This window comes from Oryzias latipes, chromosome 12, assembly GCF_053564925.1.
Source record: "Oryzias latipes strain Hd-rR chromosome 12, Olatipes_Hd-rR_3.1".
In the NCBI taxonomy this organism is placed as follows: Eukaryota; Metazoa; Chordata; class Actinopteri; order Beloniformes; family Adrianichthyidae; genus Oryzias; species Oryzias latipes.
Genome location: NC_136248.1, coordinates 7,712,845 through 7,732,296, shown reverse-complemented (window position 1 = coordinate 7,732,296; position 19,452 = coordinate 7,712,845). Strand labels below are relative to the sequence as shown.

The 19,452-nt window shown below is 38.5% G+C and overlaps 2 protein-coding genes across 3 annotated transcripts in view; both read right to left on the bottom strand.

Moving 5' to 3' along the window:
* The window catches only part of LOC101155448 (protein turtle homolog A), an 84,589-nt gene extending 77,248 nt beyond the window's left edge, over positions 1–7,341 (bottom strand). For both annotated transcript variants that reach the window (XM_020707826.3, XM_011482007.4), the window contains exon 1: positions 7,031–7,341. The gene's annotated coding sequence lies outside the window, so the exon portion shown is untranslated. The remainder of the gene's footprint in view (positions 1–7,030) is intronic.
* A 205-nt stretch (positions 7,342–7,546) lies between these two features.
* On the bottom strand, positions 7,547–19,052 carry LOC101166728 (transmembrane protein 230). The gene is made up of 4 exons (XM_004075019.4): positions 18,908–19,052; positions 16,347–16,465; positions 14,676–14,798; positions 7,547–8,077 (listed from the first exon to the last, which is right to left on the bottom strand). Exons 2-4 carry the CDS (start codon positions 16,446–16,448, stop codon positions 7,937–7,939), a joined length of 366 nt encoding a protein of 121 aa, XP_004075067.1. The 5' UTR covers positions 16,449–16,465; positions 18,908–19,052; the 3' UTR covers positions 7,547–7,936.
* Positions 19,053–19,452: the final 400 nt, after the last annotated feature.

Here is a 19,452-nt window from a genome sequence, read left to right as displayed (position 1 = left end):
CTATAACCATTTTATTACATGATTTATCATTATCCGGTTCCTAGCTTTTATCATACAGAATTAAGAATCATAAAGTATCAATAAAGCACATGACAAAGATGAATTATTTAATTATCATGTAAAAATAACTATTTCAGAAATCAACATGATTGATCATGATCAACATTCTTGACAGCTCTGTGAGCGTAGCTTTACAATCACTACAATACAGTCACCTGAAGGGGCAGTCCTTTGACTTCTTGTAAGGACCAGGGTAAACGCTGGAGTCAGGTCAGTTTTGGAGAGATTTTTCGAGGGTGATGGGCTTTCTGCATGTCACCTCTAGAATCTCATTCACTTTCAGAGAAGTCAGCTTTTATTTTGGATTGGTTAAGTCAACCAAGTTAAACCACTGTGTACAGTATCAACTATAGCCTGTCATGTAAGCTGAGAAAAATGGTCTGGAGGGTAGACTTTTGTTCATCTATCTATGATCCATATTAGTTTTAACCTGCACACATCCAAGAGGGTGTCTGAAGCCTTTCCCAACTACAACAGGACAAAGGCAAGGTACCTCCTGGACAGGTAACTGGTCCTGACAAGGGCTGCTTGCCCATAAGCCCTACTCTTACTTTCATAGTCCTCTCTGTATTTCTCCTTTTTTTTTTTTTTTTACTTTTGAGGCTGTAGTTCCAACAGTGCTGACTTTGGATGAATTGCACAAGTGACCAAGCCACCGATAAGTCAGAGAATAACATCACAGCACATGAGATGTTCTTTATTTTTTATGATTTGAAGAAATGCAATTCTGGGTGTTTTCCCTCCAAAACAGAATTGAAATAGTCACATGAAGCCCTTTTGGCTCTCTTTTTCCTTAATGGCTTTAGAATAGACACAGACCAGAGCAACAGGGTATGTGTACAAAATAAGAAACAAGCAGCACTACCTCTATGCTTCCCATTGTTGTGATGAGACACGTTAAAAAAAAAAGATGGAAGACGTCTGCGGTTTGGGGACACTTCACTGCAATAAACTCACTTTTGTCTAGCAAGGATATAAAACCAAATTAAAAGAACGGTTTTACTTTTTTGATGTGCATAAACAATAATACAACACAGGACAAGAGCTATACATATTGAGAAAATGTTGGATTTCATTACCAGTTTATAGTCAAGTCTGTACAAGCTTTTTACATGTACATGTGTTTACACAGCTAGAGTATCTGTCATGAGCAGTTTGTTTATTTATAAAAACGCATTATGTTTGCAGAACGTTTGCAAAAGCTATTTCCAAATGAAATGAAACATTTACGTTCAAAAAAAACAAAGCAGTGTGACAGCACTTTAAGTTCCCTCACAATAACAGCCACTGTGAGCAGTAATTGCTCTTTAACAAAAACATGTTGAATGTAGGTTAGCAGATATCTGTTTAATGAACAGCAGATTTATCCCCAATCATAAAAAACAAGAAATTTACCAACTGAATTCCTTAGAAGTTATCAAGCAATGACTTCTAGTGCTGAATCCGGCTTTCATTGTCAGTTGTTGCCTAAGCAGATTTTTAAAGCTTAGGTTAAAGTAGGAAGCAGTATGAATAAAACCTCGACTTTATTCAGACTGGGTTGAGGCTCTGGGTACAGTTAAAGGGCAGAAGCTTTAGATAAGGAAAAAGCAACTCCCCATACTTTAAAAGAGGATGCAGTGCTACAAGGATGAGTGGGAGAACACCAATAACAGCTCTGTAAGTGAGAAAAGGTCAGGTTTCAAGTTTACAAGAGCACAAAAGGGACCATCCACTAAACTACATACCAGCTTAAGAGTTTAATGCTGGTGAGGACAGTTCTGATCCATATGTGGTCTACATTCAGTGCTTACAATAAATCAAAACAAAAAACAAGTACCATATTTTTTGCACTATAAGGCCTTAATTTTTTCAAAAAACAAAAGTGCCCCCCAAAATCCGGAGTGCATTATGAATGGATTAATTCTGGTTATGGTTACTGCTACCGAAGAGATTTTGAGCGGGACATGGTGCACTGTCAAAATGTTGATCTGTTTTTTTATGAGTCCCAAACAAGTTTGGGTGTCATTATTGTGAATATTAAACCGCTTCTGATGTGTAACGTGTTACAAATAAGTTCTACAATTACTGTGAGCACAGTTAATCACATTTTTGACAAACTTGATATTTAATAGTTTCATTGTGTCTTTATTGTGTGTCTCTTGTGCACATTAGCACATTAGCGAATGGGTTTGAAAACAGCTGTGATGTCAATTAAAGGACATACATGAGTTCATCATTACCCCCTGGGAAATTAGTTCTCAGTCTTTTATGGAGGTACCATCATTTTTGTCCAGCCCAATTTCATTAGTTTGTTTTTATAAATAATTCTGTTAATAAACAACTCAAAAATAATGGCTGATTTTGATTATTTAATTTTCAATACATTTTAATGTATTGTTACTTTTGAACTTTTCAAGTCATTTCAGTGAGCATTGTGGACTTTCTTTCCTTAAATGAGGGATACCAACAATTATGTCCACCGCTGTAGATGTAAAGGATCAGCCATGCTAAAAGCACGCTCTTGAATGTGCGTTTTAGGGTCTTCACACTAGACTATCGATTCCCAACACCAGTGCATATCCGCCACCAACACTTGGAAGAGGCAAGAATCTTTCCGAAGCGGAAAGAAATCTCACAAATTTTGCTCTAGGCTTTTTATTCACAGCTCTTTTCTGATATATGAAAGACTTGGCACAAAGTGAAACTATTAAGGCCCGTTCACACCGGGACGTATTTCGCCGGCGATTTTCACCGACGTTTAACGCCTCGTGACTAAACAAAGGGCACCAATGTGAGTGTGCACACCGAGGCGAAAAAACGCCAAGCGCCAAAGCGTCAAAAAAAAAAACGCCTCGGGTTCGTTTTTTTTTTCGACGAGTCGCGTCGAAATCTATTCGACCAATGAGAACGGCGCTTTTGCACACGTGTCTGGAGCTTCTGAAGTTACAGTAAAACACAACTTGGGGGCGCTCAAACACAAAACTGCCTTGCTGAGCACACATACCAGCGAAGAAGTTAGACGCCAAGTAGCGTCTACACTGCCGCGAAGAAATAATGACGGACATTCTTAAATATCCCCTTACCAAGTACCAGTTGCAGCTACTGATGAAATATTCATGTTTTCTTTGTATGATTCTGACAAGCGCGTAAATACTTGCTCTCTTCTTCTGAGTGAAAAGCGACTTTAAGAATCGTAAAGTTGCGCAGCGCCACCTTGTGTACAGGAGTATTTCTGTTTACATTAAGCGCCATCTAATGTCAGGGAAGGAAATTGCATGTTCGCTCGGCTCATCGTCAGCGAAAATCGCCTGGGTGTGAACACAAAAGACGTGGCGAAAAACGCTGGCGAATAACGCCTGGCGAATATTCGTCCCGGTGTGTACGGGCCTTCAATCCTCAATCATCTTTTTCCAAACGGTTAGCACTTCTGTGAATTAAAAGGGACGCCATCCATACATCACTACCAAATCCAAGTCCCTAATTGGTCCAAGTTCAACCTGGTGCAACAAGCGTTCAACGGCCGTACAATTTTAGCATAGCTATGCACCATAAAAATGTGCATAGCTATGCCTGAAATCGAGCATTTAGAACGCAGAAGTCGAAAATGTGCATTATGCGCGTTTTCATCGAAAGTGGTTGCTTGTGAAAATAGCACAAAACAATACTGATTGCCTTAGTTTTAAATGAATTTCAGACTTTGAAATATGAGTTTGCTGAAACAAAAAAAAATGACTAGTAGCAACTTTTATGTTGCTACAACAGAACAGAACTTTCCTTTTCAGGATAAACAGTTTTTATGTCAGAGGTTTTGGAGATAGATTGAGATGGTTGGGACATGTGCAGAGGAGAGCCAGTGAATATATTGATGAAGGGATGTTGAGTCTAGAGCTACTGGACAAGCGGTCAAGAGGAAGACCAAAGAGGAGGTTTATGGATGCAGTGAATGAAGACGTGAAGGTAGCTGGTGGTAGAGAAGAGGATGCCGAAGACTGGGTTAGATGGAGGAAGCTGATTCGCAGGGGTGACCCTGACAGGAAAATATGTTCCCACTATTTAAAAAAAATTGATTTTTAAAGTTTTTCTTTTATGAAAATTCTGATTGTGATTTTTATGACTTACACTAATCAGTCCCGCTAGTCATGTCAAAGACAAAATATAAAATTCAACTGGCTCCTGGTTGTTATTATGTTGAGTTCACTTCAGGGGTGCTTTTCACTTGAAAGCTTTAACTGTTGGTTTTGCACACCTGGCGTTTTACACTCTGCTTCCATGATCTGCACATGTGCGAGAAAAGCCTGTTCCTGAAATTTGGAACGCGTCCTTTCTGTGGTTTTGTGGACAACACTTGAGGGGAGTACAACAAAGGTCACAAAAACAGTGAACATGTAAATGTAGAGCACAAACACGTGAAAATCTTTCCTGTAAATCAAAGCCAATCTCATCATCTTTTGTTGGCTGAAAGTTGGAGTGTTTTTGGTCACAGCAGCTTTCGTTTTGCAGCAAAACAGGCTCTTAAATTCTGAATTAAACAGCACAAGGCGGGATGTGCCGTTTCTTTGCTCTCACTGCACAGCTGGATGCAGGGCAATCATCCACAGAGCAGCTTAGAAATTTTTAAAAATAACCCCCATTTATCTTTAATCTTTGAACATTTCAGTAAAAAGATAAAATTTGAAATGAGGAAAATGTGAGCCAGTTGCAGCTACAGGATAACCATGTACATCTTAATCACATTATTCCACGTAAAAAGGTTCACTAAAAGCTGTGAATGAAGGTGATTTGGTTACTCATTTGTCACACTATCGTGGGTGGGGGTGGGTGTGGCTCAGGTTTTTCAAAAAAGGGGCATATCGTGTGCACTTGGTCCATAAAACCGGATCCTTTCATTCCCTGAATGACCGTTGAACGCATCTTATGAAATGGAATCAAAGGAGTTTTTAAACTTGAATTAAGATTCATTAAAAAAAATTTGTACATACATGTTTCAAAATGTAGGTTAAATTGCGCTGAAATCAAGCCGTTGAAGGCTTTTTAAACATTTTTTAAAAGCACATGGTTCTTTGAAGAGGCCTCTGTGGGAGTGAAGTGAGTCTTTTCTTTCTGCTCCACACAGGTGTCAGATGTCAGGTGTTCACCAGACGGTACAGACCTTTAAAAATGAACACCCTATTCGTTTTAACTGGAGTCTCCCTAATGATTCCATCTTTATGGAAAAATTAGTGAAAAGTGATGGTGCCTAAGCAGTGGTCCCTAACCCCAAGGCCGTGGACCAATACTGGTTGGTGGGACAGCTGGTACCAGGCCGCAGACAAGAAAAACACGACACACATTTTTTGTTTCCCTTTATATTAAAATTTGATTCTGAAAGTGATTTTATTTTGGAAAACAAACGGATTCTCCCCACCTTATCTGAATTATTCTTGATGCATGTCAACTCGCTCGGTCACGTGTTGAAAATCCAACCGCTGCTTTCTTAAAGTGGCAGCCCAAAGCTAACAATGGTGACAAAAACAAACATATTTGAAAAGTTGCTTTTGTCAATGAGGAAACAGAAGAAGAGCGTTGAACTTCAAAATAAAATATTTCTGTATTTAACAAACAAATACCAGGAGTCTTTGCTCCAATAAATATAGATATTTCTGTGACAGTTGTTCCCAGACCATAATAATAATGCAGAATATTCAGCAACCAGCTAACCAATGTTAAAAGGATGCCAATAATAAAGCTGCCCAAATGGTGGATTCATGTTTATTATTTATTATTTAGAAAATACCAGTTTTAAAGGACCGTTTGTGTTTTGTTCCGCCTTTGTATTTATCCGTCGCACCCATTGACCATCTGTAACAACTGGACCAAGGGAGAAATGTAGAGAATGTAGAAAAGGACTTCCTGTTCCAAGAAAATGAAGTCATTTCAGTCGCCATTTTTTCATAACAAGGCCAAGTTGGAGTCAGATGTCAACAGGAAGGATAGCGAGTGTTTCGAGTTGGTCTGAATCAATGTTTCTATGGAAAATATCAAAACAAATATCAAAGCGTCTGAATGGCCAGTTTTTAACCTTTATAAATTGTAATAAACAAAGAATTATCAAAATATTTTGGATTAGCACAAACATGTTCAAAGCAGGCAGCAGAGCTAGAATGATTATTCAGACAATTAATGACTGAGTAATAGCTGTTTATTTCTCTGTGGAAGTCTTTCAGATTTTGTCTTCTTGGAATAAGCAGTTACTTCCCGTTTGGAACAAGGGGATGAGTCACACTCCAGTCCTCATATGCAGTCATTAGTCATACCTATAAAAATCGATATCATTATTGAATTGGTTCCTACATGAAATCTAGAGTACAAACTAAGTTGAACTTTCAAAAGGAAAGGTAAACTGGAAGCTTTTTTCTTTTTAATTCTCCAATCTCAATAACCAAGAAGAAACCTCAATAGCAAAGTGCTAAACTAGGAAATGTCTTATATTTTGGCTCGGGCCTCTTCATAGCTGTTTTGAAAAAAATACCTACAATGTAACATAAAAGCAGAAACACCTTAAATGCGCTGAGCGGGATAAGAATCAAGTCTTATCAGCGCACACTCAGCTTCTCTTTATGTGAAAAGTTTTAAAATGAATTAACGGGATTAAAATAAAAAAAAGACAACTGCAGCATTTTCTCCAAGGAGCTTTTTTGAAGCCACGGCTTCCCATTACCGAGCGCGCGCGCACACACATACATCACTACACATGAGCGCGCGGCTGTTAAGGTCCAGAGAGCGAATTAACACGTTATAAAGGATGGCACCCACTGAAAGCAGAGAGGAAAAGGCACGGAGGCCTTAATTAAAGCACAGCTACTTTGCATTGGGAGATTTGAATTGACTTCAGTGACTTTCAGCCAATTTAAGAGTTTCACATGAAAGTCCCCGGTGGAAACGCCATTAACGACTCAACGAGATACTCCGTCCCCGTAAAAGCCGCTCAAAGTCCAAAACTTGGTCTTACCTGCAATTCGGTTACTGACAGTTTCCTTCTGAAGTCCTCAGCATATTTACTTCATGCCGGCCTTGCTAGTCTGGGTTTCCCCAAACCTTCTTTAGTCCGGTTGAAACACGACCCCCTTATTGTCCTTTAAAAAAAAACAAACACCGGCAACAGGTGTTCACGTACAGGTGAGGAAGGAGGAGACGCTGCGGTGCTGCTCTCAGGCTTGAAGCAGCCTCCCCCTGGCTGCTATCCACCCCTCCTCCCTGCTGCGTTCAAAGGCCTCAGGACAAACCAAAGCTGACTCCTGCATCCCAGCCCTCTCGCTGAATAACGTTAGGGCCCGAGCTGATCCAAAGGCTGCGTCAGTTTGGGATGCCGCCCATTCCTCCTCCACTGGAAGGAAACCACTAGAGGGCGTCTTTCCCCGTCAAACCCGGGAGAACCTCCCTGTAAGGCCTACAACTCTGCTTTAAATACATTTTATGTTTCACTGTTTTTCAATCAATAAAAGCAAAACCTTTAATGTCAAAAAGCTTCTTTTTTCACTTATTGTCCTTTATTTTTTACCAAATCAAGTTAAAATACTGTCTTACATTCAAAAATGACAGTTTAGGCTACAAACAAAGAATAATTCAATCAAAAATATTCATCAGTCACTTAATCTGTTTTAAAGTAATACAGTCCAAGCTCTCATACATATCCGGATACAACATTGTTGTGATTGATTTTCATAGTAATTAAAACTGCTGTGCAAGCAGCATACAGATAATCAGTCATGTAGTAAATTAAAGCATTAATATGAAGGCTAACAAGTTTCCATGGCTGAGTGTTGATGTGAGTTTTGCTACTTCTAATCGTAAAGTGAAGCAGCTAAAGTTTGAAGGAGGGGTGGGTCATGATCCTGGTTACAGCTGGAGGCTCAGCTCAGTCTCCAAAGTCTGGGATGTCGTCGTAGGAGTATCCTCTGCAACCCTTCGCGGCGTAGCAGGCGATCCTCAGATGGTAAAACCCAGGAAGAAAGACGAGAACGCCAATGATGATGAGGGGAATGGTACGGTCGGGATGCTGAGGACACAACACAGATCGACAGTTTTTCTTCCTGTTTCACAACGTTCACCACAACCACTGTTGTTAGTCTGTGACTTGTTAATTAAATTTTTTTCATCTAAGTTAATATTTTTGAACTGAAGTGATCTTACATGAATAAAAATTAACTGTCCTTTTTGTTTCACTGCTGTTGACTAAATCAAGAGGCATTGAGAGCTTTACCAAAAAATACACACACGTCTTTTCTCAAGAATACACACATTTTAAAAATTGACTTTTGATCAACCCACCTCCGTTTTTAACTAACAGCATCAGCTCCGTCTGCTACCATATTGTAATGTTAGTTTACTTCTGTATTCTTGGTGTGATCGCCATCGTAGTGTCTGATGCAGTCTGGTGTCAGAACAGAGATGTTTAAAGACCTTAGTGTCTGACTTGAATCAGATTTTTCTTCTAAAACACATATACAAGCTATCACACACAAAAAAAAAACATATCTACCATCTTAAAACAATGTATGTATAAATCAATAAGTTCATTTAATTTCCATGTTAGAAAAATAATTTCTCAACTTCTGCTCCCTATACTTGATAATCAGAATTACTTCATTACTTTAACGGCCCAAGATTTTATTTGATAGAAATTCAGGAAAAAATGCTTTTTGAATTTGCGCTCCCAAAAAAATGGAACTACCTTCCCCCTTCTGTATGTTCTTTTACATCCATCCATCCATGTTCTTAACCCACTATATCCCTTTCAAAGACACGGGGTTGCTGGAGCTTTTCCCGGCTACTGTTGGGTGAAGGTGGGTTACACCCTGGACATGTCGCCACGTCTGTGTGTGTTTGTGTCAGTTATATACTTAACCTGTATCATAATGTGTATTTTCTTGTGTTGGTTACTCTTGGTTTGTTAGTCTCTTAACTCTTCTTTGTCATATTTTATTTTTTCCATAAATCTCAGCCCTCAAAAACTAGATTTGGCATCTCAAGGGACAAATCCTCCTATCAGTTATCAAATGTTAAAAAACAAACAAATAAATCAATATAATTAGGTTTAAAGGTCTATTTTCAGAGTGGTTATTGTTAGAATAAGAGTAACTTCATATTCCCATATTGTCTCGGGAAAAAATAAATGTACTGCATCAGAATTTGATTTGACGGGGTATATTTTATTTTGAAAGGAACTTGCATTTGCTGTCAAAAGTAATATGATATAAAATATAACCCTGTTATAATTCAATTTTTGTAAATTTTTGTAAGGTACATTTTATAAATAAGTGAATGGCTTGATGGCCCAAAAAATAAAAAACACAAGTTTCTTTTTTTCAAGGCAGTTTGAGGCTCTCATTGGGTTTTGGTCAGTAAAACACTGGACCAAATTGCTTCTGTAGTGTTAAAGGTTGCAGACCTCTGCAAAAAAATACATGAGACATTGGAATAAATAATCTAGTCAAGGATGAAAGGAAGAGTCTGAAGTGATCATGCTGTGATGTACATAACAAAAAACTAGTAACATCCACTTCCTGTAGTAGGAAAGGGTGGAGGCGGATGTAAATCAAAAGAGTCTCCATGCAAAGAGCAGCTGACCCCCTGGGAGGCAGAGACTACTTTATTAGCGCAACCTCCACTAGATGGTGGTCTTGCGCACTAAGTTCCAGCAGATCTTGAGGTTTTGAAAGATGCACTGCAGCTTTACCAAAGGATGAAGGCTTTACAAATCGGTCTTATCAAGATGGCCACGAAAGAACCAGGAAAAAAAGCTGGAGCATCAAATAAAAGAACTCGAAATCTTGAATTCTTTTAATTTGTCACTCCCCTGTTCAAACTCTAAAAAAAACCAAAAATCAAACGACTTTCTTCTAACAAACTCCTTCATTTCTCAGCATCATCTGCTTTTTGAGCCTTACCTCATGTGGGCTAATTGGCAAAGACTGCAGCCTTAAATAACGCCAACGCTGCTTTCATGTCAGATCAAATTTCCTGCAAACACAACCTGCAGGCTGGCATTCACATTAGCCTCCTACTGATAAATACTAATGTAAAACACGAAGACCTAGTACTCTCCAAGTTGCTGTTGTGAATTGAAGTTGCAGAAAAACACAGCAAGCAATCCACTTAAGCTGGAACTACTTGTGATTAAAGATCCAAATCATTAGGAATACGAAAACACTGTGAAAAAAAAGGCAGGAAAAGATAAAGCATCGCAGGAAACTGGCACCAGAGCTATAAAATGTCAGGACACTCATTGGATACGGCAATTATTATTAGCAGGCATGTGGGAGTCTTTACTGCAGACTGAGCTGGAATTTTAGACCATGGCTTCTCTCTCTAAATGAGAGTAAAAACCACCTGCAGCTTTAGCTTGTCAAAATAAAGAGTAACATTTAAGAATGAGGCCAATTTGTGCTCAGTTTTACTCATAAATTTCCATATTCTGCTATAAAAATGGTCTTAGACGATGCACAAATCAAGAAATTCAAGCTGCCACAATATGTGATTTTATTAAAAATGAGGGTCTCTACAGAAAAGTTTCTTCACCTTCAGAAAGAACCTTGTACGCATTCTTCGCTCAAACTGACTTGCTTAAATCTAGAAAGACATTAAAGGTAATTTTCCACACCTGTGACGTGTCGGGCTGTAATCTGGCTGTATAAAAATAGCTGCTGAGGCAGCCACAATTAAAGCCCAACATGCTTCACTGCATGCTGGATGGAGACGCTCAGTAAATCACAAACTGATCAACAATTTCAATCCAAAGACTGCAGGAAATGCCATCTAAACGTATTTCTATTTAGATAAGAAGCAAACTGCACCGCTCAAAAAGATAAAGGAAACATCTAAACCAGTGTTTTTTAACCAGTGTGCCGCACCGTGGGAGATGGTCAGGTGTGCTGTGGGAAATTGCCCTCATTAACTGATACAAAAACATTTACCATCTCCTGGATATCAGTTCATCCAAACAGGCCCTGATAAAACACTACGTAGTTAAGAATATGAACGATTGTAAAAACTTGTTTCTATTTCTTCTTTCCCTTTTGGCTTGTCCCATCAGGGGTTGCCACAGTGAAACAACCTCACTTTTGAGGAGGAAAGGCAATTTTTTATGCTGGATGCCCTTCCTGATGCAACCCTCTCAATTTATCTGGACTTGGGACTGGCACAGAAGGGAACAGAGAGCAGCCTGGATTTGAGCCCTGGTTTCACAGACGGAAGGTGCTGCAAACCAGCACGAGCTAAACAGGCTCTCCGTTTCTTTGTGTTTATTTGATTCTATTAAAGACATTTTGACTAGAATGACGGTACCGCGATTTAGCCGTAGCGTCGGCTGTTTTCTGAAAAGTCCCCCCCCTTTAATTGTCTCCACCAATCATTCTTGGAGGCTTAATCACATGTCATCAGTCTGACCAATCAGAAGTGGTTAAAGTCTTCACTTCCTTGTTCTGATTCTGCTCATAAACTCGCTCAGTTCCAACAAAAATAACAGCTAAAGCTCGTCTTACTCAGTTTTTATAGATACTAACCTAATATATTGTCACCGCGCGGGTGTGTGTGTGTGTGGGTGTGTGGGTGGGGGGGGGGGGGGTTGCACGAAACATTTCTATTTCCTAGGGGGGGCCTGGCAAAAAACAATTGAGAAGCACTGCTCTAGGGAAAGTAATCCACTGTTTTACGTTTTAAAAACTCTCAAAGGGATGTTTTAAAGCCCTAAAATATCTCTTTAGAGCAGGGGTGTCAAACTCATTTTCACAGAGGGCCACATCAGCATAGTGGCTGTCCTCAAAGGGGCAGATACAACTTATAAATCCTTTTAAATTTGATTCTGACGGGTTAGGTTATATTGACAGTGTTTAAGTCCTAATGTAAAGTTGCCCAATCCCATATTTCAAGTCTGACTCCCCCTATATATGAATACATACACACCAATTTTTCTTTTTTATTCTAAGAAATTCAAAACCTCTATGCTCTCGCGTGCCACATACAATGACATGGCGGGCCACATTTGGTCCGCGGGCCTTGAGTTTGACAGATGTGCTTTAGATGAATGCATGCCACTGACTGACTATCAAGACTATCTTTTGTCTTGAAGTTGAAACATGGCATCTGGACATGAAGTCTTATTTCTTTGTAACAATTAACCATTCATCCAAGAGGCTGCATCAGTCTGAGCATTTATGGTTGAAATTCAGCAAAATGGCAGCATGGTGTGTTGTTTTGATTAGATCTTTCTGTGCTCTTCTGTTTGTCAGACGTCTTTTGTTTCTGACATTAACCAGCCCTGAAAGTTCCCCCTACACCTTCTCCTGTACTACAACATTTTAGCTCATTATTGTGAGAATAAAACCAATGTTTTGCAGGAACAGAATAGATGTAACGATCAAAAACTAAGATGTGGGTCACATCAGAACACAGTTTCACTACCTGCACCATTTTCATTTTAACTATTGTACAATGCAGTAATAACGATGTTAAATGGTGTCCAGGGTTGAAGGCATTTGTTTCAGACATCCCTGTCTCTGCAGTTAGAAACATCACTTTCTCCTTTCATTCTACTTTTCAAGCTGAACTAACGAGCAGTTGGCTCATATTTCAAATTGCTAACAACAACAAAAACATTCTGTGCCTGGTTTGACTCCTTTGGCTCTATTTTTTTTTTTAAAGACTTGAGGATATTTTTTTCAGACCATCTAAAGCTTTTCACTAAAACCATTTTAATTGAACTACATTTGAATGAAAACCAACAGCAGATTTTAGTGTTTGGAAAGGGTAAAACTTTGGCTGCAATTGTTTAAAGTTGTATTACTTGAACTGTCAGGACAGTGTCGCGTCAGGTGGTCCACAAACACACACACACACACACACACACACACACAGACAAACAGAGATCTTCCAGTTAAGAGTCACAGAACAAAGAGTTCAGCTTTAACAGAAGTCTTGTTAGTTTCCGCTCTTCACAGCAGACTGGGGAAACATTCACATCAGAGCTGTTTCATTCAGGAATTAGTTTGCTTCGTTCAAAAAATTGACTTTTTCAGGTAACTGTTGAAAACTTGTGAAAGAGTGGATCTGGGTTGTAAATGAACTCTGGTGCAGTTCACTTTGAACTTAATGTATGGAGAGAAATTAGACTCAGTCGGATTTGTGCGTGCGTAATTCTTGATTTGTGCGTATATTAGGATTTGTGTATGCATATTCTTGCTTTGTGCGTGCGTAAATTAGGATTTGTGCATAAATTTGGATTTGTGCGTGATTTGTTACTCACATAATACGTTTTGTGTATAAGTTAAATAAATTTAAATGAAAAAAATACAAAATGCAATTTACGTATGCACAAATTAAGATTACAACAGCTTGAAACTACTTACACACACACACATCTTTAAAAAACACGCACGAATCCCTTGTTACGCACACACAAAGCCAAAGTTACGCACGGATCTACCGTGAGACTGTTTTCACGTCTCACAAATTTGTCCGTAAGTGCTGCGTTTAAATACCATAGAATGCTCTGTCATTAGAACTTTCCTATCAGCCTTCCCTTCTAAACGTATCCAGACAATGACTCAATCAATACATGAAGACAGTAGATGTTAGTGTTGAACATAGAGGCTACTTACTTCGGGGCGCTGACCACCGAGATGGGCCGCCATTCTTCCCGTTACTCTCTTAGTCTGACTGCCTTTGATTTTTCCGGAAGAAAAAAAACAGTGCCCCTTACTGGTCGTTCCTGTTACGTATTTTGTATCAATTCGGTGTCTCGGAGAATAACATACTTTTAATATATATATTAGCGTTTAAAAGTGAACGTCACATTCTCAGATATTAATTTTTATTTTCCTTTAAAGTTTTTTTAAGCCCTGCTACACCCACTGAAGGAAATACGTTTAGAAGGGAAGGCTGATAAGAAAATTCTAATGACCGAGCATTCCACTGGTATTTAAACGCAGCACTCACGGACGAATTTGTGAGATGTGAAAACAGTCTCGCGGAAGATCCGTGCGTAACTTTGGCTTTGTGTGTGCGTAACAAGGGATTCGTGCGTGTTTTTTAAAGATGTGTGTGTGTAAGTAGTTTCAAGCTGTTCTAATCTTAATTTGTGCATACGTAAATTGCATTTTGTATTTTTTTCATTTTATATTTTTTTAACTTATACACAAAACGTATTATGTGAGTAACAAATCACGCACAAATCCAAATTTATGCACAAATCCTAATTTACGCACGCACAAAGCAAGAATATGCATACACAAATCCTAATTTACGCACAAATCCGACTGAGTGTAATTTCTCTCCATAGTAATGCAAATAGACTGAGCAGTGAAACTAAGACAGGAAGGAAGTGATGAGTATAATGGAACAAAAGGACTTTGGTTTGCTCTCAAAAGTGCATTGTGAAACCATGTGGACTAATTTTCCATTTACGGATTAGGGAGTACTGGTAACTTCTTCATAAAATAACCACCAAGTGGTTACTCTGTGAACTGCTCTGCCTCTAGTCACTCTGACATTTAAATTGGCCTCAAAATGACATAATGGCTCCCTTGAAAGGATAGAAATCTGACAAAATAACTATTTATTTGAAAAAAACGTGTGACATTATTTCAATAAAAACGTACCTCGACCTCAATGGTTCCTGTCAGGAGAAGAGTCCCAAAGATGATCAGGACAGAGCCAATGAGAAACAAGAAAATTGCCAGCGCAATAGCATTGTATGGGATCTTTGGTGGACTTCTCTGGAACTGTATGGAAGAAAAAAATCATCAATACAGAATTTTACATTTCTTTAATTTTTTTTTTATTTCAAAAGCAAAAGCTAAGTCCAATTTAATGCAAACATGGATGAAAAGGCTTTGACAATTACTATAATTTCAGTCATTTCTGTCTGTTCCTCATCAGGAAACATTTGCTTAGGATATATCAGGAAATAATCAACTTTGACAGTAAAGGTTTACATGATTCCCAACAAGTTACCGATTTTGTAAGTTGTTCCACTTAGAAAAGTGAGTTTGGTCTGTAATGGTCATCACTGATCTACTTTCACTTTTGGCTTCTCCCATCAGGGGTCGCCAAAGTGAAACAACCCTCCCACGAGGATGAGTCGCATGGTAAGCTTGGCAATGTTTTTACGCTGGATGCCCTTCCTGATGCAACCCTCTCAATCCAGCTGGCCTTGGGACCGGCACAGCAGGAGAGAAGGGAATAGGGAGCAGCCTGGATTTGAACTCTGATTTTATGGCTGGAAGGCGCCGCAAACCAGCATGAGCTAAACCGGCCCCCAATGGTCATTACTGATGGAATGTAAAAAATAATCCAGGAAATCACATTGTTTGATTTTTAAATAATAAAGCAGAAAACAAGTTTTTGGTCCATGACTAAAGTTTTACTTAATACTTTGTTTTCTATTGGGTCAGCAAGACCACTCCAGAACCTTGAAATGCTTAAATCCCTCATTCATCCTTTCCTTCCTACTGGTCAGTCGTCAAGTCGTCTTTGTAGAAATGCAGTCCCAAATCATAATATTGTCACCTCCATGCTCACATGGTGTTCATGGTATGTAACTCAGCATTCATCCTCCAAAAGAAAAGAAAAAAAAGGCCAGTGGGGTTTATCTGACCACGACATTCTTCCAATCCTCTTCTGGATGATCCAGATGGCCTCTGGAGAACTTCTGACGGCTCTGGACATGTGCTGGTTTAAAATATAGACTAATTATACTTGTAGTATACTTACTATAGTAACCTTTGTTTCTGTGGTCCCTGCTCTGTTCATGACCAGTTCCCCTGTGTAGCTCACGGATGTTTCCTCAACATCCTCAAGATAATTTGTTCCACCAGGTGAGATCTCTCACATTTCTTCGGTTTTCTAATCCTTGCTCCAAAAGTTGATCTCTTCTCATCAAGCAGCTGCTTATTGTAGATTGGTTCATCCCAGTCTGGTTCAGGTCTACAATCTTGTCCCTAGTGTCCTTCGACAGCTCTTTGATCTTGGTCATGGTAGAGAGCTTCTTAATGAAGTAAGAGGTCTGTCAGTGACAGACATTTTGTTTGCTTACAAGAGATAAATGCTTATTTTCTGCTCCATTATGCAAAAGAAGTCTTAAAAAATCAAATAATGTTATTTTCTCAATCCTTTTTTTTTTACTTTCTGTCTCTCACAGTTTATCTATGAAGAACATCAAAGCTCAAACTCAGCTTTTTAAGTGGAACAACTTGTAGAATCGCTGACCCGCAAATACTTTTTTGCCCCACTGTATTTGTGATGTGAGTATTTTAACAAGGACCCCTCACCTGTAAATCAATATAACCATCATCACTGGCAGCCAGCCGTGAATACTTGGCCTTGTTGTTGGATAATCCAGCAGCCAACATGGTACTTCTAGCTGCCTTCATTCTGGCATGAGGGCTGTCTGGAAAAAGAGAGGTGTATGAAAACAGTAATTCAACACAACCCTCCAGTTGTTTGTGTTTCCTCAGCTGTATTGTTGTGCAAAGTGCCTCAAATCCACAACATGCTTCAAAAATAAAGCCATCAAGGCAGGGACCCAAAATCCAATCGTGGTGCTTTAGGATCAAACTGTGATAGCTGGCAAAGAGGATTTTCATTTTCTACAAGAAACACTCCAGGCTCTCTCTATACTGACTGTTTATATGAATAAATGGCCAAATAAAAACACTTTTTCATGGTCTTCTCAACAAAGCTGCTGTTCAGAACGTAAGGAAGATTAAAACATCCACAAAACAAACTGCTCACACTACAGCTCGTCTCCACAAGGTTATTACAAATAACAATAATATAACATTAATATAAAAAACACCAATTATTAAGCTCAGTTTTAACTCTGTGCTAATAGAAAACATAACAGCATGTAAATAAATGGAATGAAATTGGTCTAAAGGGGACAAATATGGGTTTAAAAAGAGAACAACTGTAAGAGTTTTAAAGGACGAATCTATGAAAATATGCTCCAAGAAACGGAAATATTTAGGGGTCTAATGATCAATCAGCTGAATTAATTAATTGATTCATATTTCTGCGATCCAACCAAATCGATCTGCAAGTTTTTTATCAAATTAACTATTACTATTATACAATCAATCCAAAATTAAATAAATCTATTAAAATGAATATTGGAAAAGACCGTTTGGTTTGAGGCACGGTAGGTTTATTTAACTATGATGTAAAAGCAGCCAAGTGCATCACAGCAGATAACAAACATGTGATGCAGCAAAAAATGATCAGCCATCATTCCAGTCCAACGTGTGGAAACACTTTGAATTTAGCAAAGTCATGTGACCAAACAGTGAGCTAGAATGTTCTAATAATGTTCTGTTTGGATTATTTGGATGTGGAAAAACAACAGTGGGCTGAACTTTGGGAAACTAGAATGTGAATGGATTTGACATTCATTCTTGTTTTTTTGTTCACATATTTAATTTACACTTGATTTTCTTGCATGAAATCTGGAAAACTTCACCTGCACTGTTTAGTATCAGGTGTTTACCTCTGAGTCACTCTGGTTGAAGTTTTGCCTAAAGGTGTCCTGGATCCATTTTAGATCAGTGAATTGGATCAAATCGGATCGTTCAGAATAAAACAATACTCATTATGAATCATATTAGTAACCACAAATTAGGATTATGAGTCAAAACATTGTTAGGGGGGGGGGGGGGTCTTAGGGCAGGGATGTCCAGTTTAGTTTAGTCAGTTTGTTAGTTCAATTTAGTATTTTCCTATTGAATTCTATGCATTCATGATCCTTTTGATTTTATGTTTTAATTTTTCAATTACCGATATGAAGCCCATCGAGACGACTGTTGTAAATTTGGACTTTACAAATACATTTGAATTGGAAAATTGAATTGAATTAAAGTGAATTGTCACTCCTTATCAGCAGAACATTGTTTTTCTATTTTTGCATTTCGAGTTCTGTCTTTCTAAAGGAGTTAAAATCTTTTTTGAGAAGCAGAAGAGGTTTAAAGCTCTCCCTTTTAGCCATTTAAACTGTAGTCTTGAATCATCTCAGATTCTTGTTAACAGTCTTCAGGAGCCTAAAGAACTGCATCTGTCGGAAAAACAGGCCCGACACTACGTACAGTAGACACACAGATCCAGGATGGCACCCTCGACCTGGTTGTGGCTCAGCACCAAATTCTGGATCTGGTTTCCATCAGAAGTCTCTGCGTTACAGTTTTCTTTTTTTTTTCTGTCTCCTCAAAGGGGACAAAATCCCAGAATCCACCTCTCTGCTGCAGCACAGCTGGGGTCAGAGGACACTTCTTTAACTCATATCTGACCAAAACAAACAAGTTCCAGCCTTTGCTGAAGCTACCATCAGCAAAAAGTAGTCTCTAAGTATACTACAAGTATACTTAGTCTATATTTTTAAAAAAAGTGAGACAGTATACTTAAAGTTTACTTTTTATTTACCATCTACAGATTGTAAATTGATGGTTCCATTTAGGATTCAGTTAGTAAACTTCCCACACTACACACGCAGGGTCTACGGCATACTTATACTCAAGTAATACGTATACTTGATTTTTTTTTAAAACAAAGTAGACTACTTTTCGTTAATGGTCCGGGTCCAACCTGACGTTCTGCGTACAGACAGCAGACGTCTGCAAATGTAGGTTGCGAATTCAATTACTCGTGTTTTCACTGTTTACAGATAACATCCGTTTATTTAGATAAACAGAAAAGAAAAAAGGAAAAACGACGACATCAAACCCTTTCCTCGTAAAAAGATAATAAAAAATAACAACAATTGGTTGAAACTTTTTGTCATAATTCTGTGTTAAACAATGTACACTGGGATAAAAATCTTAGCGGGCTAAAAGTTAGACATTACCTGTAGGAATAACCTGTCAGCAGCTGTAAAACTGCTTGGACCGCATTTATCGTTGCTCTTTATCGACACCATAAATGTTTTATGGCTCTGCTGCGTGTCCACTCCGAGTTTGTTTTCATTCATGTGAAATTCCGTCTACTTCCTTGTTTTTCCTATACGGCGCATGCGCACGAGGGCGGGTGGGGGGGGGTGGGGGGGGCTCGCTTTTTTTGGTCATAAATTTGTAGTTTAGTTAAGAAAATATTACTGTACTTCAGAGTCTCATGAATGAGCATTGTAACATATTTATGTGTTGTTTAACGTAAAAAAGTTAAAGCTTAAACTTTTTTTTTAATTATTGATTGTTTGTTTGCCTTTATCAAAATTTTTTGTTTTATCTCAGAAATATTAATGAGTTTTTTAAAAAATTATACTCAAACCTGCATTCCATATTCCCTTATTTCCAGAAGCTTAAATCGATCAAAAGAGATCATGCATTATTGGTCCTTTCTGAGCCTCAACATTTCAATTAAAAATTGTATAAAAAGGCAAATATGTAAAAAAAG